The sequence below is a fragment of the Alexandromys fortis genome, unplaced genomic scaffold (genome assembly GCF_014885135.2).
Source record: "Alexandromys fortis isolate MF-2015 unplaced genomic scaffold, M_Fortis_MF-2015_v1.1 scaffold_46, whole genome shotgun sequence".
Lineage (NCBI taxonomy): Eukaryota > Metazoa > Chordata > Mammalia > Rodentia > Cricetidae > Alexandromys > Alexandromys fortis.
Window position 1 is genome coordinate 9916267 of NW_026067919.1, and position 27008 is coordinate 9943274.

The window sequence follows — 27008 nt, forward strand, 5'->3', positions numbered from 1 at the left end:
TTTATTCTCTTATGGCTGTGTGGCTGCTCTCTTGAGCCTATTGTAGGGGTCTAGAGACTTGTAAGCCACATATGGGTGCTGCAGAAAACACTGCCATTCTGTTCTGTCCTGTCCAATGACTGTCACTACCTAGTGAGGAGGCCTCTAGACAGATGAAGAATAAACTGAGTGTTAATAGTCAAGATGCCTAGAATGACGAGTCGGGGTTGCCCTAGTTTCATTTTGTCCTGTACCCCCAAGTGCTTCACCAAATGTTTCCCTTTCCAGCAGTAAGCAGGCAGTACGCTTTGGAGGGCATCACTTTATTACAAAATTGGTCCGTTACCAGGGGAGGTTAGTTTCCCTCCTTCCCCCTTAGAGATGCTGGGGAGGCTGTTTTGAGCAGTGGGAGAATGAAAGGGGCAAAGGCCATACCAAGTGTTGTCCTTGGTTGATGTCTTTTGGCCTCTATACTGAGTGAAGCAAGGAGGAAAAGACATGTAATGAAAATTAAATATACAAATAAAAGACAAAGGGTGACTTAAAAAAGCCAGGTGGTGGTGGCACACGTGGCTCTGTGAGTTCAAGGCCAGCTTGGTCTACAAGAGCTAGTTCCAGGACAGGCACCAAAGCTACAGAGAAACCCTGTCTCGAAAATCCAACAACAAAATTTAACTCCTTACTCCTTTTGTTGTCACTTCTACCCCAAGCTAGCCTTGAACTGTCACAAATGTGAGGATGGCCCTGAGCTTCTGATGCTCCTGCCTCCTCCATGTGCTGAAATCGCAGGTGTGTAACCACCATGCCTGTTTATAGAGTGCTGGGGACTGAATCCAGGTCAAGCTGCATTCCCAGCCAAGAGATAACTAATTTCATTTCCCACAGTTGGTTGAAGCAACCATTAGCTCCCTTCTGTGACCAGAAAGGCTGGTTTTTAACTAGCTTTCCTGTAGTCATTGGAGACTTGTTTCCAATTTCAGAAAGGAAAAAAAAAGATCCTTTTTTTCCTTTTCAAGTTTTTTTGAGGTATTAGAAAAAGAATCCAGGGCCAAACACAATGAGCTACGCCTGGCCTGTCACCTTCCCTGTAAACACTCTTTCTGTGAAACAATGACTTTCTGACACAGGAAAGAGGAAAAGATTTAAATATTGTACAGAAATTTCCAACCACACAAGGAGAAAAATACCAACAAAACAAAGTTGCGGAATTGAGGGAATGGCTTAGAGCCAAGACAAGCCATGCCATTGGGGGAAGGCGTGAGAAGCCCAGCTCCCGCTCCAGGTATAGTCCAGGGAGCAGCATTCTTGGCCTCCCCCAGCCTGTGTGTCCAAAAGAAGATACATGCTGCCTACGGCAGGACCTTTGTGGGTACCCAGGGAAGAGCTAGACCACTACGTGTTCTCCAGTCTACGGACAGCAGGCGAGTTTACCATGTCTGATGCAAGCGAGCTGGACCCAGGGTTCAGGTCTTGAACACCAGGAAGCCCCCAAATGCAGTGTGTGGTTGGCTCCCCTTTGTTATTGACCCTTGGATCAACTCAAACCACACCCTCTCACCCTTCTCCATCTCTGACATAGCAAAAGTAGTAGCTGTGCTCCCACCCCTCTGTTCTGTGCTGTAGACTGGAACCCGGTGATGACCTTCAAACACCAGCTGCCCCGTGCCTGGACCTGGGCCAAACGTAATGCTCACTGCAAACAAGTAGACACCACGTTGCGGGGCTCGGAAGTATCCATGTTCGGGGAAGTAGCTGCTGCCCACATTGATGGAAGTGGTGCTAAACTTCACCATCTGCAGGGCGGTTGCTGCCTCTGAAGAAGTGGCATAGAAGGCCACAGGGGAGCCTGAGAAAGGAAAACACTCAGTGAGTTATCCGTTCCCTCGCAAACTCTGCCTTCTTCACCTTAATCGCACTACAAGCAGGACACTATCTCTAGACATCTTCAACATTCCCGAAGGTGTCTGTCTCAGACAATGTGATTTCAGAGTGGGGGAGAAGGGGAGACTGGCTGATTAAAAAAAGTACTTTCTCCTTTGATCCCATCCTTTCATCTATCTAGAGAGGAGTCTTTGGCTACCCAAGGCTCACACCTTGGTGGGCTGTGCTAGAAACTGGGGCATCCAACGCCCAGGTGTGTGCTACCTGCCAAGGATCCTTCCTGTGTTCCAAATCAGGCCAGGGATGGAACACAGGGCCTCACACATGCTAGGACAAGTGCTTATTACTAAGTCATACCCCTAGCACATACCTGCTGGGAATCTTGAGATATCTGTGGAAGAGAGTATTACCTTCAAAATAACGTTAACACTGGGAGATAGGAGCAGGAATGGAGGTTCTTACTGGATGAGGGCACAAGAGCATAAAGAAAAAGGAAGGAGAAACCCCCTCAAGCCAGGCATGGTAGTCCACACCTGTAATTCTAACATGACAGTCCGCACCTGTAATTCTAACATGTAGTCCACACCTGTAATTCTAACATGACAGTCCGCATCTGTAATTCTAACATGTAGTCCACACCTGTAATTCTAACATGACAGTCCGCATCTGTAATTCTAACATGGTAGTCCACACCTGTAATTCTAACATGGTAGTCCACACCTGTAATTCTAACATGTAGTCCACACCTGTAATTCTAACATGTAGTCCACACCTGTAATTCTAACATGTAGTCTACACCTGTAATTCTAACATGGTAGTCCAAACCTGTAATTCTAACATGGTAGTCCACACCTGTAATTCTAACATGTAGTCCACACCTGTAATTCTAACATGACAGTCCACACCTGTAATTCTAACATGTAGTCCACACCTGTAATTCTAACATGACAGTCCGCATCTGTAATTCTAACATGGTAGTCCACACCTGTAATTCTAACATGGTAGTCCACACCTGTAATTCTAACATGTAGTCCACACCTGTAATTCTAACATGTAGTCCACACCTGTAATTCTAACATGTAGTCTACACCTGTAATTCTAACATGGTAGTCCAAACCTGTAATTCTAACATGGTAGTCCACACCTGTAATTCTAACATGTAGTCCACACCTGTAATTCTAACATGACAGTCCACACCTGTAATTCTAACATGGTAGTCCACACCTGTCCTGTTAACATGTAGCCCACACCTGTAATTCTAACATGACAGTCCACACCTGTAATTCTAACATGTAGTCTACACCTGTAATTCTAACATGTAGTCCACACCTGTAATTCTAACGTGACAGTCCGCATCTGTAATTCTAACATGGTAGTCCACACCTGTAATTCTAACATGGTAGTCCGCACCTGTAATTCTAACATGGTAGTCCACACTTGTAATTCTAACATAGGAGACTGAGGCAGTAAAATCTTGATTTTTAAGTCAATCTGAGCTACAGAGTAAGACCTTTTCCTGAGCAAGGGGACCCCATCTGGCTATTCACTACATTGTAATTATTTTATTTTTTAAAGATTTATTATGTATATAGTGTTCTGCCTGCATGTATGCCTGCACGCCAGAAGAGGGCACCAGATCTCATTACAGATGGTTATGAGCTACCTGTAGTTACTGGGAATTGAACTCAGGATCTCTAGAACAGCCAGAGCTCTTAACCTCCGAGCCATCTCTCCAGCCCAATTATTATTGTTTTATGTGTTCGGGCATTTTGTTCGTATTCATGTCTGTACCATGTGCATGGGTGGTGTCCACAGAGGCCAGAAAAGGTTTCCAGGTCTCCTGGAACTGAAGCTATAGATAGTTATCAGCTTCCATGTAGGTGCTGGGAATTGAGCCCAGGTCCTCTGGAGGAGCAGTCAGTTCCCTTAGCTGCTGAGCAATCTCTCCAGCCCTGGTTAATCGCTTTAATGGTTTCAAAAACGCTGCACAGAGCCCTAGCGTGGCATATGGGGAAAGTGAAGTTTTAAAGGGACAGTTTGATGATCCAGACCACACAAGCAGAGAGCAGAGCTTGGGCCTTCTTGATTTGGGGCGCTCTCCTGTCTTTCTCACTTGCAAAAGGGCAATCCTGCTGAAATTAGAGGCAGGGTAACCCCTTGTTACCTTGTGCAAGAGGAAGGGTACCTGCTACCCCTCCTGTTTAAGAAGTTCAGATGAACTGATGGCCAGAGGATGGGACAAAGGACCTTACTGGAGTCCAGGAAGTGAGACCACCCTAGCAGGGTCCTCTTGGGAGTTCCTCCCCCAACCTCCGTGTAAGCCCTCCCGTTTCTCAGAAAACAGAACCAAGACGTAAAAGAAACTGGCAAAACAGCGACTGAAGTCTCAGACTACAATCCGTCTCTTTGCCTCCAAATCCAGAAATAGCCTTAGGAATGACAAGATTTTGCTTCTCTCTATGTCTGGAAGACGTTAGGGGAATTGTTTATGAATACCCTTCCTGTTTGTGCCGCAGGGACTGTTGAGGGCTGGTGTTTCAGTCCCTGAAGCATCCAGCAGGTGGAGCTCCTGGTTCTTCTTTCAACCTGCCTACAACGGGGAGTCCCCCATAGCGGGAGACCCAGTGGACTTCAGAAGATGGAAGGGCAGTGCAAACTGAGGGTTTGTGCCTGTGGGGCGCAAATGCAAGCTCTATGGCCTTCTTGCAATAACAGGGCTTTTAAAGGGGGAAATTATTCCCCGAAGTTAAAGAAAAAATACTGCCGGAGTAAACAGACTCCTAAGCTTATCAAGCAAGTGGTGAAAGTCGGCCTGTTGGGGCTTGTATCGCTCTCAAGCGAAAGAAGAGATGGAAGAGTTAGTGCAAGCGCATGTGGCTCTCTGGAAATGCTGGCGATTGCCGGGGGAAATGCCCAGGTTCCCGCTTGCTTTGGGGGAAAGGAAGCCCTCAGGTGTTGCGACAAAGCTGCAGTGTAGGCGGCCCCTCAGGGGTCTTCTGTGCGCTTCCTGCACCTGAGAGCCCTCGCTACTTGGGTGAGGTCATTTCCTGGGCTGGAGCCTCAGTTTCAAGTAAGATGTGCTGATAAAGAATGCCTGAAGCGAAGCCACAGGATATTCCTACTGCATTTACTAAGAAAGCTCCTTCCACGCGGTAGAATCCCAGCACTCAGAAGGCAGAGGCAGGCGGATCTCTTGTGAGTTTGAGGCCAGTCTCATCTACAGGGGGAGTTCCAGGACAGGCTCCAAAGCTACAGAGAAACCCTGTCTCAAACAAACAAACAAACAAAAAATGTCCCTTCCTTCTGAGTATAAGGCTGGTTCCTGTATTCACCTCTTGTGGGGTACTGCCCTTATAGATGATCCCTGCCCCAATCCACCCTCCCTAGAGTACAGGGGTGAACTTACGAAAGACAAAGGACTGGGATGAGGGTGAAGAGTTGAGACATCCTACTCTGCTCATGGCTAGGACCTCTGCCAACTCATGGGCTCCAGAACTACAACTGATTTTTGAGACTTATACCTCCCTGTACTCCAGGGAGCTTAAGAGGCTCATGACCACTTGGTGTGGTGGCTCACACCTTTGATCCCAGCACTCAGGAGGCAGAGGCAGGCCAATCTTTGTGAGCTAGAGACCAGCCTAGTCTACAACAAGTTCCAGGGCAGTCAGGGCTACACAAAGAAACCCTGTCTCAAACAAACAAAGAGACCCATAGCCCTGAAGAGAAGGAAAAGGTAGGTAGCCCCCTGAGTAGCGGTAACCAACCATCATCCTGCCTTCTTGCACCCTGTGCCTCCACCTCCCCCAGGAGAAGGGAGCTGCTGGGTAGGCAAATAACTATGTCCCAGATTCACACAGTCAGTCTCCGGGCCCCGACACTCACCTGCTTCCCAGAGCTCTGAGTCCAGAACACCTTTCTCCATCCCTTTGGCTTGTGCATCTGCCAACATCACCACTTGCTTCTTCTCCCTCTTCCGGGAGGCCCCCAGGCCCTTCAGCTGCTTCTTCTCTTTCTTACTTAGCATGGCATGCAGCTTACCCAGGTCTAGGCTAATGTTGTTTGCCATCAGCTCTTGGAAGTTCTGGAAAAGGCCGTGGAAGAGCTGCTGGTGCTGTCTCAGGCTGTGCCGGGTGTCAGAAACCATGCTGTGTAGGTCTTCAAGGGATCCGTTGAGGGAGGCAGCCCAGGAGGCCTCACAGCATCGCCCAACCTGCTTGACATCAGAGTTTAGGCGTTGAATCTCCTGCTCCAGGTTGGCCAAAGCCGTGGCTTCCTCCTCCCTTCCAGGATCGTGGCTGGGTTCCAGTTGTTCTGCCAACTGTGGGTGCTGCTCCACGGCCTGCTCCAAGACCTCCACTCGAGTGGCCAAGGCATTCCAGCCAAACGCCTGTTCCTGCAGCCCACTGGCGGCATCCCGCAGGGCGAGGCGGATCTGATCATAATTCAGGGGCAGAGGGCGAGGCGCTTCCTCCGACATCTCCTCCATCGTCTCTTCCCCAAAGAGGGCGGTCAGCACCGCCTGGTGCCGCAGTGCATCCTCCAAAAGGGCTGCAAAGGAACTATGCAGCTGGCGCATCTCTCTGCGGGTCTGGTTCGCCACAGTCTTCAGTGCTTCCACCGCGTGCTCCAGCGTCCGCAGCTGGCTTCGCATCCTGGCCCTCTCGGCCCGTGCCCGCTCGCTCTCTCCTTTGTGCTCGTCCATCGCTGAGGACATGGCATCCACAGTGCTTTGCAACGACCGTAAAGAAGAATCGTCTAGCTGGTGCTGCTCATCCAGGCTCACCTGGGTCTCTTCCAGGGTGCGCGTGGCGTCTCTTTGGCCCTCCCGGATGACGTCCACGTCAGAGTTGAGCCTCTGGCAGTTGCAGTCTTTGACATACTTGATGAGGTCTGCATGGCCCACCTGCAGATGCTGCAGAGTGAGGTTTAGCTCCAATAGTTGCTCCTCCAGCTCCACTTTGTTCTCTTCCATGATGAGGGACTTTTCCATCAAGATCACCCGCAGCTCTCGGAGCCCCGTGTGGTTCACCAGCAGCTCCTCCACCTGCCGTTCGACCTTGCTGATCTGATCGAAGGTCTCATCTGATTCAGAGTACAGCTCCTTGATTTCATCTACGTGCCGGCTCAGGACACTGTCCATGTTCTTGAGGGTGCCCTGCAGCGCCTCCTCCCTCTGATCCATGATCCTGTGCAGAGCAGAGATGTTTCTCTGCAGCTGGCCCAGTCTGGCCTGCAGGCTCTCCGGCTCTGGCCTTGCCGCCGCTGCAGCGGATGCCACCACCAGGCTACCGTTGGCCCCTGGGAGTTCCTGAGCCTTGACAAGCTGCTTCAACTTGGTGCTCATCTCAGTTTGCACCTCGGAGAGGGCATGGTGCAGGGAACGGCGCTGGGCATGCAGCTGTTCCTCCACATCCTGCCACAGCTGGCCCACTCTCTGGTTATTCTCCTGGACCTTGGCATCAAACTTGGCACCAAGCTCCTGGAGGTCAGCCCTGGTCACGGTGTCCTCCTGGACCGTCTTGACAGCCTGGCGATTGGCCTCCACCTCGAGAGACAAGTTCCTGATAGCCTGGGAGAGGCTGTGCAAGCTCTCACTGAAGCTCTTCCAGATGGGACCGACGTGGGCTTGCAGAAACGCGTCGACATGGGGCTGTAGGGGCTGCAGGGGCTGCAGGGGCTGCTCTGACAGCCCTCCAGAAAACTCTGCAATAGATACCATGTTTTACACACGTCTGTGGCAGCAGACACCCCTTCCCAGGCAGGGAGAGTAAGGGCCTCTGTAGTCTGTGCCTTCTTGTGGGCTGCTACTCACCGAATTCTGTTTGATTGGTTTCTGTCGTCTCAGCTGTGAGGTTGCTGGCCAGGGCGTCCCAAGGGCCTGGGATGCCATCTTCTACCAACTGGGCATCGTTCTGGAGATTTTGAAGCAGGTGTTCCCGTTGTCCCCGTGGCTCCTTAATCTCACTGAACTCTGTGACAGAGTGGCCTGAAAACATATCAGACATGTTTAAGGCGAACTCACCAGGCCTGGGCAGACAATACAGTCAAGAAAAGACTTGGGACTCAGAGCAAGCGAATATGTTGGCCCTCCTGGAGCTGGAGCTTAGAAGCCATTAGCTTCAGAAGGACAAATGCAGCTCTCTACGCCATCACCTTTGCTCCCACACCCACAGCAAGCGTGACTGATCAGTCAACACGTATCTCTCCGCTATTAGCCACCACGTCATTCCCCGCAGCTCTAACTAAAAGATAGCTGATCAGATAAGGACATGCATCCCCTATCCCACCCTTGAAATCAGTTCATAAGTGTTTAAGTTGTTAAATCAGTTCTTTTGTGTTTAAGGCTGAGACCAGGTCCTGGAGTTGGGAGAGGGGGCAATGTGCAAGAGTGTCAAAAACGCTTCCTCCACGCCTAGGAACTTTTGTAGGTCAAGGGGTAGGAAAGGAACCTGGCAAAGCCAGCTTTCCAAGAAAAATGGGGTTAGGAAAGGGGACAGGTATCAGTCCCAGGTAGTAGCTGAGGACCCTGGGAGCCTGTTCCCCAGAGAACAGTGCAGAACCGCAAGGAAACACATGCTGATTCTTTCAAGGGTAAAGTTTGGTACTTCCTGTCAGAGGAGGAAGAAGTAGACCCACGAGCTCTGTTAATACAGGAAAGCAATGTACCAAGTTCAAAGCCATCCAGCTGGTCCCAAGTCCCCGGGAGTTCACCACTTGGCTCCGTGGGCTCAGGGTTTGCTGTGGGATCTGCAGAGAGAAGCATGGTGTATTGAGTCCAGAAGTCAGAGGATCAGCATGATTTCTGGGAGCAGGGGTTAAGGGGGACTTTGGGGAGCCCTACCATAGTCTTCGCAGTCTGGACCCCGGAAGCCTGGGCAGCATCTCCAGGCCACAGAGACCAGCACCTTCTGTTGGACGCGGTACACTGGCTTCTGGGCCACTCGGTACCTGAGGAAGAAAGCAGGGGCTCAGCACCTCTGGCCAGCCCACTGGGCCTGGAAAGTGACCTGCCCACCCCACTCACATGGCTTTGGCTCTCTGGCAGTCAGGAGCCCCCTGTGGACACGGCTGCTGTGAATGCACCAGGAATTTCTCTGTTTTGCAAGCAGCTACGAAGGTGACCAGTCTAGACTTCTGATAAGGGCACCAGTTCCTGGAAAAGAAGCCATAGGAGAGTGTTGTGAGGCTTGCCCCGCCTCCCAGTGCCCCGCCAATGTCTAGGGATGCCCCACCCTGCCTCCTGCCCTGTCCAGCTCTGGGGTTCTGGAAACCATTGAATGCCAGGGAAGGGAGCTCTTGTCTTAATCCCCAGGCTCTGCAAAGCCACCCAAAAGAGCCCCTGAGGCATTGTCTTTCCAAAGCCTCCCCAGGGTAGGTAGAGAGGCCAAGAGGTCCCCCAGTCTAACACAGCTGCCTGCGAGCTGTGGGGCTCTCACTCTGAATCTGCAGTTTCTGGCTTGTGACACACCACTACAGTTAGCGGTGGTGACGCTCCTTTCTGGGTGGGCTCTGGGACTACTTTGCGCCCTATCCTGGCAACAGCCCAGTTCTTCTCCCATCTTTTCTCACCAGAACATGCCTGTACCTACTACTCCCCGGCCCTGCTACTGGACAAGGGGCTTTCTAGCGTTTACTGGGGAAGGAAGGTGACTGGGTGGAACAGCCTCCTCTCTGGGAAGGTCTCCACTTAGTGATCCTGCAGAGAAGTTGGGGTTGCATCCAGTATACTCAGCCCTTGGGAGGCTGCCTCTCCATTGTTACCCTTTGCTTGTATGCACTGTAGAGGCTCTGGGGATGGGGAGCATGCTCACTCCCGAGGGCTGGCTCCCTGGGTTCAATGCATCGTCCCCTCATAGTTAGCTACCCGAACAAAGCTCTCCGGAGATGCAAGTGGCAATGGCCTCTGCTGCCCCATGCAATTCAGTACATCCTGGGTGCCAGGTACTGGCACTGGCACAGGCGACACCAGGGACATACAGATTTTCCCTGAAGGGTCCCAAGGAGAACAGGCAACCTCAGAAGAAGGGGTGTGGTTAAGACCTATAAAAGGTCTGATTACAGGGCTGTGTCTAAAGGGTGAGTCAGGCGAGGAGCTGGGGGTTTGGATAGGGCTGTGGATGTCGGAAGGGGCTACAGACAGAAGCAAGGGAAGTAGAAACCTTCATAGGGATCCCAGAGGAAGAACTGGGCCACATCTTGAGGCCACGGGAAGCAGAGAAGCAGGGAAATCACAGAGGCTCTCCAGTTCCAGGATCCAGGGAGAATGGGAGTCAGTAAGACATGGATGGTCTAGGGTAGAGGCCTTAGGGTCTAGAGGAGAAAAGGGGGCATCTCAGACCAGGTGATGGGGACATGGAGGAAGTGGCCATGCCCGGCGGTCATCAGAGAGCAATGTTCAGGGACTTTGCTGGTTGGGTGTCTTGTTGGTATTGGAATTTTACTTTCTGAAGCTGCCCTTTGCCCTGGGGCCATTAGGCACCATTAAAGATGGGGGGGGGGTGGAAGGAAGAACTTAATGGCCATTGTGTGGCCACACCCATTGTGGTCCTGAGACACATACACACCTCACTGCACACAAGCTGCTCACACTTACCCACCCCACCACAATGGCCTGCTCTCCCACCAGGCTCCTAGAAGCCTGACAGGCAGCCTTCACCTTCTGGGCAGCAGGCTAGGAAATCTTGCTAGAAAAACTACCTAGTCTCAGCAAAAGATACCTGAGATGGTGACATCAGGAGAGCCTCCCAGTGAACTGCCCAGCGGAGACTCCTGTACCAGAACAGCTCAGAAAGTGTGTGACGTGACTGGATGTCTGAGGATGAACCCTGAGAAAACTCTGTTACAGAATAAGGAAGCTGAACCAAGGTACAGCTTGGTATCAGAGCATGTGCCTGGCATATACAAGGCCCGAAGTAAATCCTCAGTACTGAAAAGAACAACAACAACAACAACAAAAGATGAGCAGAAAGTCAAAACGGACAAATGGGAGAGGGAGGGTTCCATTTGGAGAGAACCCCGACTGCGTGGAGAAAGAATCCCGCCCACAAATTTATCCAGCGTTTCCACATAGGTAAGAGAAGTTGCTACGTGGCAGAAACAAGACAGGGACTACTTTGGGATGGGGCCGTATAAGGCGTTGGCAGGGTATTCGGAGAACAAAGAGAACACTTGAAAATGAAAAGACTCCATTAGACATGAAGAACCAAAACAGAACCAGGCTGGGGACACAGCCCAGAGGCAGAGTGCTTGCCTGGAAGACAGGAAGTTCTGGGCTAGATTTCCAACACCGTATAAAAACAGGTTTGGTGGCACAGGCCTGTCATCCCAGCCATCAGGGGGTGGAAGCCAGAGGATCAGGATTTCAAGGCCACCTACATAGTGAGCACCAGGCAGCCTGAGCTATATGAGACCCTGTTTAAAAAAAACGAAACAAAAGCAAGCTGGAGAGATGGCACTCGGTGGTTTAAGAGCTCTTGCTCTGGCAGAGAACCCAGGTTCAGTTCCCGGCACCCACATGTGGGCTCACAGACATCTTTAACTCCAGGCCTTCCGACCTCCATGGGCACCCAGTATCCATTCGGTACACAAATGTGTGAGCAGACAAAACACTCGTGCACACAAGTAAAAAGACAAATAACAAGAAAGGCAAGCAAATAACAAGACAGAAAGAGCAAGAGGAGATGAAAAATGAGAGAAGAGAGGGGGAGCATGAGTCCCAGGCCCAACATCCAGATGATGTGGATGACAGCAAAAGGAAGAAGGCTGTGTGTGTGTGTGGTGTTTGCATGTGTGTGTTTGTGTGATGTGTGTCTGTATGTGGTGTGTCTCTGTGTGGTGTATGTGTGGCGTGTTTCAGTGTGTGTCTGTATGTGGTGTGTGTGGTGTGTTTGCATGTGTATGTTTGTGTGTGGTGTGTGTAGCGTGTATCTGTATGTGAGGTGTGTTTCAGTGTGTGTCTGTACGTGGTGTGTCTCTGTGTGGTGTGTGTTTGTGTGGTATGTGTGTACCAGACATAAGAAGTCTTGAGTTTTCAATGCAAAAGACCCACCAAGAACCTGCAATAAGATAGAAATAAGCCCACACCAAAGCTCACCACTGGGAAATTTTAGGACTCTGGGAACAAGATGGTTATATCTACATTCTTATAGAAAGAAAAATCAACACACATACACTGAGAAAGAAGGGAGGAGAGAGAGAAAGAGAGACTTCTTTCTGGACCCTGGGACGAGAGGGCTTCTGTGATATTGCTTCTCTGCTTCTAACCTCTCTCTGCTTCCCATGACCTCTATCTAAAAAATAAACAAGTAAATAAGTAGGATATATTACAGAGATCAATGACAAAAGAATTGCCTAATAATTTGTATGTGTGTTGCCTAATTGCCTGTAATTGTGGGGGGGGGGGAGGAAGGGAGACAGACAGACAGACAGACAGACTGACACACACACACATATACACAGTGACCTTGAACCTCTCAACAACATTCTCTGGTTTAGAAACACAGTGATGAGAATTATATTAACAATATTGGCAGAAAGTATTTGCCAACCTAGAATCCTGTGCACATATTATCTATCAGTCAACAGGAGAATATAGAATGGACACATTTTCAAACACAGCAAATTATATCCAGGTCATCTACTTAGCATCCCAGACAGGAAGGATTGCGTGAGCTCAGAGTTCAAGGTCAGCCTGAGCAACAGAGTGAAGCCTCTACTTCAAAATCAAACAAACAAATAAATCTTATGTATTAGGTGTCTAGCCTGCTGTCTCTCTTGTACCTCTTAGCAGTCGATCATTAACAATATGGTTCAAAACCTTGCCTGGACATAGAAACCATCGGTGGCTTTTAAAAGCCAAGGTCCCTTGTGGGTTAAAGGTGCATCTTGATGATAGTACGCTATCATCAGCATCAGGTGCTGAGCCTGCCAGAGAGTGAACCCCCAGCATCACGATAAAGTATAATAATGGTCTCTAAGCTGAACCCCAGACCAGTTTCAGAAGACCCCCCAAGTCTGGGCGAGAGCATCAGCATTCTAGAACTCTCTGGGTCATTCCAAGGCATAGCCTAGAACTGAGTGTCACGAGGGTCCAGGAAATCCACCAGTGCAAGAGAATGCTTATAATGCCAACACTTGGGAGTCTGAGGCAGGATGATGTTGACTTCCGACTTTTGAGAGATGGCTCAGTGTTTGAGAGAGCTGGCTGCTTTCTTTTCCAGAGGACCTGGGTTCAATTCCCAGCATCCACATGGCAGTTCACAACCATCTGTAACTCCAGTTCCAGGGGACCCAATGCCTTCTGGCCTCTGCAGGTACAAGACACACATATGATGCACAGAAGACATATTTGCCGGCAGGGCTCTCAGGACAGTGGTGGAGCAATGCAGTGGTCCAGAGGGCAGCCTGCAAGGCAGCTCTGGTTGAGAACACAGTTAATTGACCTCTAATATGAGTGCTAAAAGAATATGTAGACAGCGGTTGAGAAAATGAGCTTTTAAACAAAAACAAAAACCAAGCGGAGGAGAAAAAAAAGTTTTAATCCAGGGAAAACTAAAAACATGAAGAGGGAACAAATGATTCGTAGTTTATTTCATGACTGTAACCATGTAGCGGTTACAGTCACTTGATTAGAAATACTCTAAAGATTGGGAGAATGGCAAGGTATGTGTGTGTGTGTGTGTGTGTATGTTTGTGTGTGTGCGTGTGTGTGTGTACGCGTGTGTGCAGGTGTTTACCTTTGTGTGGTGTGGGGAAAAGAGCTGACTCACAGGCAATAGTACTTCCAAAGAAGTAGCAATGTTAAGTACGTAATTCAGAAACACAGAGATCAATGACAGAAGAATTGCCTAGTGAGTTAAAAGTCAATACTTTGAGGGACAAAGGGCGCTGGGGCTTTTTATGGTTTCCGCAAACCTTGTAGAACTGACTGACTTCAATCCAGGAGCGTCATACGTAGTGTGAGTTGTGAACGTGAGGTGACCTAGAGTGACCTGTGGATAGGAAACCTCCACTGAGGTACTGCCTAGACTGGTTGGGCCTGTGGCTAATTGCTATCCAAGGGCCAGCCCTCTGTGGGTGGGGTCATCCCTAGGCAGGTGGACCTGGGGTGTATAAGAAAAGTAGCTGACCAAGCAAGGGGGCACGAAGCAGCTTCCTCAAGGCTTAGTTCCCGTAGCTTTCCTCTCATCTTCTCACGGGAAAGGCAAATTCATTCTATAATACAGGGCTGCAACCTGTCGGCCAAACGAGCCTTCTCTTATTGCACCCGAATAAACACCCAGATTGCTTTTGATTGGTATCCGATCACAGAGAGGCAAAGTAGAGCAAGTGGCGAGCAGCTTCCTCTCTAAAAAGACAGATGGTAAATATTTTACATAGGACTAACTGCACAGGGCGGAATGGAAAGTTGAGCTATTTGTTCAACAATTATTAAGAATTTTAAGAAGCTGGAATGTGCCCAGTGTATGCCCTTCGGAGTCCTTGTAGGGTCCCAGGGCTGAGCTCGGCATGCAGATGTTCAGGCCACATGCCCTTGAAGCTTGCTCTGAATCTAGGCTTTCCAGTCAGGATGGACACTGTCACAGCTACTTCCGTCATAACACGAAAGCAGTCTCTAAAGATATGTCAATAAGTGAACCCAGCTGTGTGCCAATAAAACTTTATTTAATCAAAAATCGTGGCCCACTGGCCATTGTTTTCTGGCCCCTGCATAGGAGTGTGTTTATTTTTTTTTTAAAAAATGAAACTTTAAATAAATAAATGAACTCGAGGGAGGCTTGATGGTACATGCCTATAATCCCAGTACTTGGAGAACTGAGAAGGAAGATTTCAAGTTTCTGGGCAACTTGGCTACATAGCAAGATTGGAAAAAGAAAAAAAAAGCAGGAGTTTGGGGTTGTTGGTAAAATACTTGCCACATAAGCATGGTGAACTGATTTTGGTTCCCCAGGACCCACGTGAAAAGCCAGACACAGTTGTGCGCACCTGAAATCCAGCTCCGGGGAGGCAGAGGATTTCCGGGGCTGCTGCCCAACTAATCTGGTCTAGTTGGTGAGCAGGAAGTCAAGAAAGCCCCTTGAATTGAGCAATTGAGGAAGACTCTTGATGTTGACCTTAGGCCTCCACATGCACGAAATGCACAAGTGTGTGTACACACACATGCAGACATATGAACACATGCACACACACACAAAGGAAGTAGAAAAGTTGGGAGAACGCTTGCTAGCACGCATGGAGTTCTAAGTGAGTTCAGTACCAGCACCGCATAAAACCAGGAATGGTGGCACAGCCCTCAGGAGGTAGAGGCAGGAGGATCTGAAGTTCAAGGGCACCTTCTGCTACATAGCGAGTTCTAGGCCAGCACCTAGAATACTTCCCACAGGGCAGGGAAACTTGATTGCTCTTTGGGCTAACGAGGGAGGGGGACTTGATTGGGGGAGGGGGGGAAATGGGAGGCGGTGGCAGGGAAGAGTCAGAAATCTTTAATAAATAAATAAAAATTAAAAAAAAAAAAAACCTGTCTCAAAGCCGGGCGATGGTGGTGCACGCCTTTAATCCCAGCACTCGAGAGGCAGAGGCAGGCGGATCTCTGTGAGTTTGAGACCAGCCTAGTCTACAGAGCTAGTTCCAGGACAGGCTCCAAAGTCACAGAGAAACCCTGTCTCAAAAAAAAAAAACCTGTCTCAAAAAAGAAATAGAAAAAAGAAAGAAAAGAAATAAAAAGCGGTGTGTGGTGGAACTTACATGTAATCCCGGTACTTGGTATATTGGTAGGTAGAGGCAGGAGGCAAGGCAGGAGGTTCAGTAGTTCAAGGTCATCCTCAGCTATAACAGGGAGTTTGAAGCTAGCGTGGGCAACCAGAGACTCTGTGTCAAAACAAAACAAAACGAAACAGGAATGCTGGCTCGGATTTGGAGGTGGGAGTGAGGGACGGTGTCCTCAAGATGCACTGTTGGTGAGAATACAAGCTAGTGCAAAATGGATATCAATCTAGATGACCCCCAAACACTAAAGACTACAGAAACTGGTCCTGGTGGTGCAGGCCTATAATCCCAGTGCCGGGGAGGCAGGAAGAAGGAGGATCAGAAGTTGGAAGCCAAGGTCAACTAGCTTGAGCTACATGGAGACCCTGTCTCAAAAATAAACAGGGTAGCCAGGCAGTGGTTGGTGTGGGATTCCCCTCTGTATGCTATGAATATGCTTTATTACCATTAATTAATAAAGAAACTGCATTGGGCCTATAGCAGGGCAGAATAGAGCTAGGTGGGGGAAACTGAGAAAGAAGGCGGAGTCAGTGAGATGCCTTGGAGCAGCCAGAGGGGAAAGATACAAGCTGCCAGCTGTAACCTTGCCAGCAGGCCACAGTGTCATGGTAAAATATAAAGTAATGGAAATGGGTTAATTCTAGATGTAAGAGCTAGCTAGCAATATGCTTAAGCTATTATTGGCCAAACAATATTGCAATTAATACAGATTTCTGTGTGATTATTTCAAGTTTGGGCAGCCCGGAATGAACAAGCGGCCTCCCCCAACAAGTTGTGGTGAATGTCTTTAATCTCAGCATTGGTCCAGCATGATCTACAGAAGGAGCTCCAGGATAGTTAGGGATATACAGAGTAACCTTGTTTAAGAAAAATAACAGACAAAAACAGGAAAACAAACGGGCTGGAGAGATGGTTCTGTGATTAAAGGCACTGGCTGTTCTTCTAGAGGACCCCTGTTAAATTCCCAGGACTTAAGTGGTTGCTCACAACTGTCTGTAACTCCAAGTCCAGGGCACCCAGCGCCCTCTTCTGGCCTCCTCGGGCACTAGGCACACACATGGTACACAGTCAAACATGCAGGCAAAACACCCATACACGTAACATTTTTATTATAATTTAAAAATTTTTTATCTTTTTATATAGCAGAAAATACTTTGTATTTATGGGGAACAACAGAATTTTGTTGTTTATTTTTAATTAACATAAAATGTAGAAAAACTAAACAAAAATAGTTAAACCCTAAAACTAAAACAAAATATGTGATTACCATACGACCCAGCTCTAGCACTCAGGGTGTATACTGAAAGGGATTTACACCAGCAGATGGAGATACCAACACATCCTGCTAACCAGGCTGCTTGCAGCAGTCGATGTGTGGAGTTAGAGTGGATCTCTCAGCAGATAAATGGATAAAGAGCATGGTGTATGTATAGTATATATATTTATATATGGTATATATATATATATGTGTGTGTGTATGAAATATATATTCAGTCGTCGAAGGATTGAAATAATGGCATTTGCCGGAAAATTAAAAGAACTAGAGATCATCACATTAAGGGAAGTCAGCCACACTCAGAAAAACAAGTAGCTGCTGTGTATTCTCGTTCTCAGAATCTGGGCTTAAAAGCAAAAAGCACCTGAAAGTAGAAGCCAGACGAGGGGGAGGAGGAGGGAGCGAGGGAGGAGGAGGAAGCAGCAGCAGCAGCCTGGGATGAGGGAGGAGAACAGGAAAGGGTAATAGGGTGCGAGTAAGATCAACTCCATAAATCGAATGTCTGAAAAATTCATGACAAGGGCTAAGGAAATGGCTCGCTGGCAAAGCACTTATCTATGCAAGCACGAGAGCCTGAGTCTGGATCGTCAGCACCCACAAAAAGTCAGGCATGGCCGAATGCACTTGTAATCCCAGTGCTGGGGAGCCGGGGTGGGGGGCAGAGAGAGGGACAGACAAAGTCAGAGAGGAAGAGGGAGAGAGGGAGGGAGGAGAGAGAGAGAGAGAGAGAGAGAGAGAGAGAGAGAGAGAGAGAGAGAGAGAGAGAGAGAGAGAGAGAGAACGAGAACATCTGGGTCAGTGAGCGTCCTGGGATGCACAGGGCCCACGCCACACTCCAACAATAATGGAATATCCAGTCCAGAAAGCCTGAGAACCAATGTAAACAAGCCCCACCTCACACACCTTAAGCTCGCTCCTAGAGCCCAGGAGGCCTGTGCCGAGAGCTGGGGCGGGGTGGGGGGTTTGGGATGGTGGGGCGTGGCCTGGTCCAGCCTGCCGAAGTGATGGGACTTTCCTGCTCTCCCTCCTGAACTGAAAGTCGTGCTGCCCACCCTTCCTGCCCGGGAACTTTCTCTTCTGCGCTGCCACCCCGCCGCCGCCGCTGGCTCGCTCCCCCCTTGGCAGCTCCCCGCTTGGCACAGCACAGGCGGTCGGCCTCGAGGCCTGGGAAAATTCCTAACCTTTGCTTTGGTTTCCTATGGCTCTTGGCAGCTCCTGGGAGGCCCTCAGCACATGTGCCCCAGGCTCGACGTGCTGAAGTGCCCCATTGTTCTCGCTGCCCTCGCCTCAGGCCTGCTCCTTCTTTTGTAGCCTGCTATGAGGATCCCTGCTGGGCACCCTCATCTCCCAAGGAAGGTGTACTGAGGATCGGGTGCCAGTCAAGAGTGAACGTAGGGGTCGGTCCCAACCCTGTGTGGCACAGACCGCAGGGGATGCTGAGCCTGAGTGGGAGCTCGGAACCTGAAGCTCCCCTCCCCTTTCCTTCCTGGAATCTGGTGACCTTGAGTCCTCCCACTCCTGGAAATGTGCAGAAGCGGCATCCCTGGAGACCAAGAGGGGTTGTGGGGAAGGCTGACAGAGGCTGTTGCGGGGAGGGGCTGGTGCTTTCTGCATAATGGAAGCGCCTCAGCTGCGGTGGCCGCCTTCACAAGAATGTGTCTTCGCTAACCAAGGAGCCCATCTCTACAGGTTCTTTCTGGCTTGGTGGTGTCCTTTCTGGCAACCTTGCTTGCTCTCAGAGGCCTGCATCCAGCTGTCAGTGTGACCATCCCAGGGAACTCATCCTCCTTCCTGGGGCTTTGTCCCTAGACAGGGAGGGATGGAGTGGTGGTATATCTTGGCAGGGAAACCCAAAGCCGGCCTGGACCTGGGACTCCCTGAGGATAAGCCTAAGATGCCTCAGTCCTGGCCTGTGGAGCTCTTCCCTGTGGGACCCTGTGTCCAGAAGCGGGGACAGGTACAAGGGCACAGTGTTGACTCCATTTTGCTGCCGTGTGACCCCTAGTGACATGCTGAACAGCTCTGGTTCTTGAGCTACAAGCTACAGAAGTCCCGAGTGTTCCTTCCGTTCGGAGGAGCCTGCTCCGGGGAGTAACACTATACCCCCACCCTGCGTGGGAGCGGATCAGGACAGGGAAGACCTGGCTCCCAACTCTTATGAGATCTGAGGCCCTAAGTGGCATCCTCACCATTCTGAGCTGTCACAACAACATAGAAGATGGGCACCCTCTCCCAGCGTCGTCGTGGCCCCTACCACAGACCCAGTCTCTAGTGCAGCTGACTTGGGTCTGAGGAGCCCACATGCTACATACACACCCAAACCAAGAAACTAGGAGGAACCTCTTCCCTGTGACATCCAAAGGTGTTCCTTGCTAGTTCCTTGGCCCTGCCCCTTCAGGTTCCCCAGGGGCTTAGGAAGCAGTTAACCATGTCCCTCTGGGACCTGGCAGTCTGGGGACACAGGGTGTGGAGACTCTAAACTTGTTTTGTTTCACTGTTCTTCCAAAGGCTCTGATCCCTGTGAGTGCAGGGCCTGCCTGGTACCAGGTGTCTGGAAACTGGAGGGCCACACAGAGAGCAGGAGGTCTAAGTCTGACGCTGTGCTGCCCCATCCCCCACCCTCGCGACTGATGGAGTACTCCCCCTCCCCTTCCCCTGCTCTTCAAGGATCCGAGTGACACTTCTGCCTCCTGTCACAGGAACCTGGGAAGCCATCAACCCAGGAAGCAGCATTTCCTTCCTTTCCCACTAGGCTCTCCGGATACTTCAATAACTTGGGCTTGAACTGCGGGGTTCAAGCTTCTGGGGATGCGAAAGGAAACCCCAGTAGGCAGAAGTCCTAGCCTGGCTGGCCTGAGCATTCCTGGGATCAGAAGCAGCACAAACCCTCTAGTCACTAGAGCCTAGTGCAACAGCATCCAGGGAAGATGGAGGGGCCTCTGCTCTCAAGAACTAAGGAGCAAGCAGACCTTCTCCACACCCGGGAGAGTATAAGAACAAGGACCACCTCCTGACCCCTCCTTCTCCTCCATCCTTCCCTTCACAATGGGAGGAGGAACTTGCCTCCTGGGACCTACTGCTGGGGTAAGAGAGGCTTGGTCCCTGTCCTGAGGTCAGAGGTGGGTGGTAGGACTGCCTTCATCAACCATCACCTGTGCTCCGGAGCCTGTAGTAGAACTGGGGATAGACCTCTTCCTCTACACCACCAGACTCACCCCCTCCACCCTAATCAGCGCATGCTCCCTGTCACTCTGAGGCTTCTTTCTGGCTAAGACTGCTTTCAAGAAAGTGCCCAACAGGGGCGATGGTGGTGCACGCCTTTAATCCCAGCACTCGGAAGGCAGAGGCAGGCGGATCTCTGTGAGTTCGAGACCAGCCTGGTCTACAAGAGCTAGTTTCAGGACAGGCTCCAAAGCCACAGAGAAACCCTGTCTCGAAAAACAAAAAAAAAAAAAAAAAAAAAAAGTGCCCAACAGATATTCCCCTGGGAGTGTCAGAAACGGATGGGAACCTGGCCCCTGGCAGATTTGTCTGGGAATGGCATCGCAGTTCCTTGGGTGGGGCGGCGAGGGGGGGGGAGGCTAAGGATGGGTGTGAGCTGGCTGCCCAGCCTGAGAGGTCGCAGGGTTCCATTCAGAGAGCTGGGTATGAAAGGTGAAGATCCGACTCTCCTAGGCTGTGACCTGGGCAGGACAGTCAGTCACTGTGAGGAAGGCTGTTGGGAAACGCAATAGAAATAACACTTGAAAAGCCGCACCTCGGAGGCTGGCCCAGGAAGGGCCACCTGCATTCTGCCTTGGACGTGTCCAGTCATGAGACTACAAACCCTGAGGGACGAGGGACAGAGCCAGAGTCCAGGTACCTTGAAGTGTAATGAGGATGTTGGAAAACCATGTCTGGGGTCAGCTGTATCCTGTCCATCCGGGAGGCCTCACGGAGTTGCCCTAGGAGCCCCTGCCTCCACGAGCTCGGGGGTTTCAGGAGCCCTTCACTCACTGCTCAGTCCTGGCCTGGTACCTTGGGCACTCAGCTCCAAATGCCTCCCCTAGGGGGTAGCTGCCTTGTTGGGGCTCAGCTTTCAGAGCTGAGTTCCTTCAAAGAGTAGCCATCAGCAGCAGGAAGCATCTAGAACATCAGTCCCTCTGAGTTCCATGCTGGTAGCTGATAGTGGGAGCAGTGGAAGTCCCTGATAAGGGTCAAGCAGGGACCACCCTGGCATCCTCAGGCTGGGCCCTGAAGTACTGGATCCAGGAAACTAGCACCAGTTAGCCATATATCAGCCCATCCCACAGACATGTGTCTGGGACTCAGCTATCACCCCCTGCCCTCTGCCATGGCCAGGATCTCCTTACCGTCCGATGGGGTCTCTGCTGGTATCGGCAGTCTCTGCTTTCCAGCCCGCAGGTACCCTGAGCCTTTTGGGATCAGAGAACCTAGTACCAGGGTCTTGTGCCCAGGCCCCCAGAAGTCCCCAGCTCAGGTACCCCCCAAGGCCCAGCATCAGTGTCAGGATCATGACGACGGGCAGGCGTAGCTGGCTCCACTGAGGTTCAACCTTGCCAGTTGAACCAGACTCCCAAATTTGCTGGTGATGTGGTCTTCAAGTCAGAAAGAAAAGAAAACATGGGGACAACAAAGGGAGGAAGTGGCCTGGTCCGGCCCACCCGGTAAGTCTCATCCGCCCCCGCCTCTTCCAGCCTGGTCCCCTCTGAGGTCAGCAACCACTCAGGCCAATTCCTGTGTCCTAAGGGCACTTGAATCAGGACATTGTGGGTGTGTGAGACACACGAGGGTGACCCTATCAAAGCCATTTCTACAGGACTCTGTTCTGGGCCTGGAGACAGAACGGTGGAAAGTGTCAGCCTCGGGAGATAGGGTGCCACCCACACTGTTGGCCAGGAAGTGGGGGGCAGGCCCTTCGTGCCTTCTCAGCACCGCTTGGTGCTGGGCTATGGGAACCAGCAGGTGGGTGGAAGCTCAGAGAAGGGAAGGAACTATGCTAGAAACACACAGCGTGTCACCCAGTCCATTGCAGGCATGGGGGAAATTGTGTGTTTCTCAGCTTTCCAACAGGTTTGACTGGAGCCCCAGGGTCAGGAGCATCCAGGATGCTGTGGGTAGCTGGACACCCAGAGTAGCCTGCAGGGTGGGCTCTTACCGGACAGGCCCTGACCCCTGCCCAACCTGGGACACTGAGGCACAGGCCAAGATGCTTACCTTCTGCACACCACATTCAGGACACAAGACCCCCATGACTTCCCAAGGGTGAAGGAGGGACAATGATAGATTAGGATACGTTCGGCCTCCTGCAAACACCCCCTCCCCTGGGTGACAGGAGTCAGTAGGGCAGAACTGAGCCAGAAGGGGCCCAGGCCCTGCTCTCTGGTGTCCCCCCTGGGGCATGCTTTCTCCAGCCCGCCCTCCCTGCCCCCACCCCGCCCTGGGCTGGCCGGGTTCCAGCCAGCAGCCACAGCATCAATATTTCATCCACGTCAATAAGAGGCAGCGGCGGCAGGGACGGCTGCAGCCAGCACTTGCCAGCTCCGGTCCCTAGCTCGCAGCAGTCAGGTCCCATCCTCGCAACCACCATGGACGTCTTCAAGAAAGGGTTCTCCATTGCCAAGGAAGGTGTGGTGGGGGCTGTGGAGAAGACCAAGCAGGGAGTGACGGAAGCGGCGGAGAAGACCAAGGAAGGAGTCATGTATGTGGGTGAGTGTGGCCGTGGGGCGGGGCAGGGCGGGGCAGAGGGCTCCCTAATGTAGGCCGGCACCTACTACCTTCCTTCTGCTGAGTCCCCCCAGATTCGGGGGAGCATTTTGAGAGAGGTGAAACCCTGATTGTTGAGGCAGGGTCCCCCACACTCTGGAGAATATGCTCATATCCGTCTTTGGAACCTTTGGGGGTGGGACTCTCAAGTCTTTAGGGCAGGAGTTAGTGCCTCTCAGACCACCTGAGTGTGTATGTACAAAAGCATGTACGTACATGCCTGGGGTCGCCTACGCTTGGAGACCCAGAGACAGTGATCTGCTCAGGTGGACCCCGCCTTCTCCAATGGGAGCTGCTGCAGCCAAACGAGGCCACATGACCCCACTAGAGGAAAGGGGTAGGCTGTGGAGAGGGGCCCCGGTTAAGCGTTCAACCCACCCCAGCTCTCTGGTCTCCCTCCAAAGAGGGGGCAGGGGTGGCCAAGCCTGTGACTCAGCTTTCTCTGCCCTGTTCAGCTCCTGCTTGAGGCCCGGGCCACACCCATGTGAGGCCCATAGACCCACCAGTGACCCTACCTCAGGCCTGATCTCCTTTGTCCCTTCTTCCTGTCCTGTCTCCTTCCCGTCTGTCTTCTGCCTTTCAGACATAGCAGGAAATGTCCCTTTGAAGGGGCTACTGTCCCCAGACAGCATCCTCATTCCCTCCTGCCTGCCTCCACCCCAGGGTATCCAGCTCTTAGCCCTGACTGCCTGAACACCTCTTCCCTCTGACAGGCACCAAGACCAAGGAGAACGTGGTACAAAGTGTCACCTCAGGTAAGGCGACCCACAATCAGGGACCCATGAATCCTGCCCTGTACCCAGGGCCCACACCTAGAGGCCTCCTTGTATCAGCTGGGACCCTAAGTTCCAGGTGACCCAAACTACTATATTCCCTAAAGATAAGCCAGAGCAGGCTCCTGTGCCCCCTGCCCCCACCCTGCCCCGCCCCATCCATCACATTGTTGCTGCCCTAGAGTCAGAGAATGGCATGGAAGTAACCAAAAGTCAGACATCCGAGCTCTGGGAAGGGGTGTTCTCCCCAACTCGGGTAGGCAGCAGTGGAGATGCTCAGGGCTGAGTCCAGCCCGAATCCTCCGCAGTGGCTGAGAAGACAAAGGAGCAGGCCAGTGCCGTCAGTGAAGCTGTGGTCACCAGCGTCAACACGGTGGCCAGCAAGACCGTGGAGGAGGCAGAAAACATCGTGGTCACCGCTGGGGTGGTTCGCAAGGTGAGTCTGGCTCATGTCCTTTCCCTGGGCTCCCTGGCAACAGGAGACACTGTTGGGCACATGGGGAAGGAAGGAGCGTTAGACGCTGCTTGACGTTACAGGTAGCACTCATTGTGTGTGTTGGGGTGACATGCTGATTTTACAACAGTTCATATCTGGAATCCTTTCCACACCCCTGGATTGGGGACTTGGGATTTGTTTTATGCACAAACACCCAAACCATGCCCAGCCCATCACTTTTGGAATACAGGAAATAAATTTTACAAGTGAATTCAGGGCCCTATATGGCGAAAGGCAGCCTTCTAGACAGGCTAAAACTTCCAAGCCACCACTAGGACTACCTGTTAGCCTTTGTTCAACCTCCATCGGTCTCAGGGTCTGACCGCTGCCTCCCCTTGAAGTGGTGGGGGGAACACTGCCCCCTTGTGGTAGACAAGCAGCAGGGCTCTGACGCCACCCTCTGCTGAAGTCTTTGTGTGAGCATGTGGGTTGTACGTGCGATGTAGGGATGGTGGCGATGAACATGGATGGGTATGCATGCGATGTATGCGTGTGTGGCAGGCAGCTGAACGATTAGGGCTCTCGGGCTCTCTAGGGATAGAGGCCAGAGGTGGGAGCTGTCTCAGCACTTGCAGGCCAGTAGCTCTGCTTTAAGCATTTTACACTTACCCTTTGCATGGGCTCCCACATTCCACAAAACAGGATGTGGAGAGAAAAGCCTAGAGAGACTGTGTCGCGTGGTTAGCCTGTGTGAGCATGGGGCTTCCATGAGTGCCAGCTCAAAACTGAGAGTAGACTGTGAAGGGATGGGGGTTCCAGAATAGAGGTTGAGAGGAAGCTGAGTCCAAAGACTTGTTATCTTCAGCCCCCATACTTACAACAGGCCGCCCCAGTGGCAGAGCCCCAGGGTCCCACACAGCCAATACTGCAGAAGTCTGCTCTGAGGAGGGGGTCAAAGGGGAGGGGTCACCCACCCCAAACACTTGCTGCTGGGATCAGCACAGGGTCTCTTGTCTGAAATGGCACCATCTCACAGGACTGTGGGGGAAGGCAGAGAAAGGATGCCAGTAAGCGTTTCTGCCAGGCACGCGGTGGGCACCCCAGGAAGCCTCCTCCCAAGCCCCTAGCAAAAAGGTTCCTGGGAGCTCGTTTCAGTCTACCCCTTGCTAAACGCCGAAGAAACTACTGAGCCCTCTGAGCGGTACCAAGGCATAGTCATTACCCGGTAACACTATACCTCACCCTACCAGTGACCTTCAGAAGAGCGCAGCATGGCCGTCTGGCCACTCATGCCATGGGGTTCAGGCGCCACTCTTGGGGTAGTATGCCCAGGCAAGCAGTCGCTTGCCCTTCTTCCAAAGAGCCTGGCTCTGTATGATCCTGGCTGAAAGTTCTGCGTCCTTTTGTCTCTCATTGTTTGGGTCCTGAGGTAACACAGGCTCTGAGAACGGACTTCGGAGGGACCATCAGTCTTGTTCTAAACTCCCTGCTGTCTTGAGCATGTCAGCACATGCTGTGGAGAGAGAGGAGACGGAAGATAGGCCCGAGTCCAGAGCACGTCCAGAAGGCAGGAAGAGGGGCCTGGAGCAAGCAGGAGCCCTGCCAACATGTTGTGCTCTGAGCCCTTGAAGTAGTTTCTAGGTCCTGACCCCTATGCTCCGGGGTGCTGTGAACAGTGATGGCATACCACTGTTCAGAGTGAGGGGGGTCATGTGATCCAAGGGTCTCTGCCCACTCCCAACCTTACTCCATATCTCCCAGACTTCCTCACTTAAGGAAGCCAAGCCTACCGGGAGGCAGGTACCCGTGACTTAGCTCTGTTTGTGGAAGATGAAGCTGGCTTGCAGGGTATCTGGTACCCTCAGAAGTCTTGGGAATCTGGCACCTCCAGATGTTCGAAGGACAGTAAAATGGTGAAAGGCCCCTGCTCATCTGTGAGACCTGAAAGGGGAGGCCGGGGCAGCTGAGGGTCAGTGTATCTCTTCCCATAGCCTTGTGTCCCCTTTGCACCCCACTGTAGGAGGACTTGGAACAACCCGCGTCTGCCCAGGACCAGGAGGCCAAAGAGCAGGAGGAGGATGAAGAGGTAAGAGCAGGCCTCCCAGGGCACACCAGAAAGTTCTGATAGAAACCCGAGTCACACAGACCTCCTTCATTTCTGAGTGGGAGACTTTCCACAGCCTCCCACAGGGACATGGGTGTGGCAATCCTGGGCCTGAGTGCATAATCTCCTCATAAGTGACCCTTTCCTCGTGGTAATGGAGAACTGAGGGCCTGGAGCTGAGTGCAGGTCTCTCTCCCTCCCTCCCCCTCCCTTCTTCCGTCTCTGCCTCCCTACCTCTCCTCCCTTCGCTGCCAGGCCAAGAGTGGAGGAGACTAGGAGACTGCCATCAGCCACAGAGACCCAAGGGACACCCCCTCTACCTTGGATCCCGTCCCCACCTGGCAATAAGTGCCCTGCCTAAAGTGCCCTGCGGGTTGCCCACGTTCTCTGCGCCCCAGCCCGGTGCCACAAGCTTATCCAACGCGCGCACGCTACTGCCAGCGCCAGCGCCCCCTGCTGGCTCCTTTTGCCCTATGGTCCTCTGGATTCCAAAGATCCGATGCTGCTGTAATTTTTTTTTTTTTTTAATGATTCCAAATAAAACCTGAGCCCCATTCCCTCCCTTGCTTCTTCTCTGGGCTGCGCCATCACTCACGAAGCCCCTTGAACATCCCCGGGTGCACTTCAAGACATAGAGTTCTTCTGGAATCTGAACCTTCAGGAGCACTGTCCCCCTCCACAGCGCCACCGTCTTTAGCAGTTGGGTGGCCTTTCTCTCAGCTCCCCAGATAACGGGCTGCTGACCCTGTCCACAGGAGCGCGCAACTGGACAGATCGGGTTTCAGCCTCAGCGCCCCTTTAGAGTGGATCCCACCACCTGCCTGATTCACTGTGTCTGAGGAAGCTCAGGTGGGCAGAGGGTGTGACTGTCTGTACAGTTTCAGTTTGTGTGCTACATATGGGGGCAGGGGCACCTTCCAGGGAACACGCTGACAACCAAAGGCACAGCAAAGAGAATGCCCCGGAGACCCTTCCGGCCTGACCCCAGGCATCTTCGGGCTGGTGGGTTTTCCTCTCCTGCCTAGCCAG

General features: G+C 51.7%; 2 protein-coding genes across 2 annotated transcripts; one reads left to right on the forward strand and one right to left on the reverse strand.

Annotated features, from left to right (window-relative positions):
- Positions 1-1108: 1108 nt before the first annotated feature.
- On the reverse strand, positions 1109-22159 carry Mmrn2 (multimerin 2). Its single transcript, XM_050140703.1, has 7 exons — positions 21253-22159; positions 8885-9013; positions 8702-8808; positions 8527-8607; positions 7673-7846; positions 5743-7563; positions 1109-1825 (listed from the first exon to the last, which is right to left on the reverse strand). Exons 1-7 carry the CDS (start codon positions 21414-21416, stop codon positions 1443-1445), a joined length of 2859 nt encoding a protein of 952 aa, XP_049996660.1. The 5' UTR covers positions 21417-22159; the 3' UTR covers positions 1109-1442.
- A 196-nt stretch (positions 22160-22355) lies between these two features.
- On the forward strand, positions 22356-26527 carry Sncg (synuclein gamma). The gene is made up of 5 exons (XM_050140704.1): positions 22356-22609; positions 23380-23421; positions 23748-23875; positions 25896-25961; positions 26235-26527. Exons 1-5 carry the CDS (start codon positions 22489-22491, stop codon positions 26253-26255), a joined length of 378 nt encoding a protein of 125 aa, XP_049996661.1. The 5' UTR covers positions 22356-22488; the 3' UTR covers positions 26256-26527.
- Positions 26528-27008: the final 481 nt, after the last annotated feature.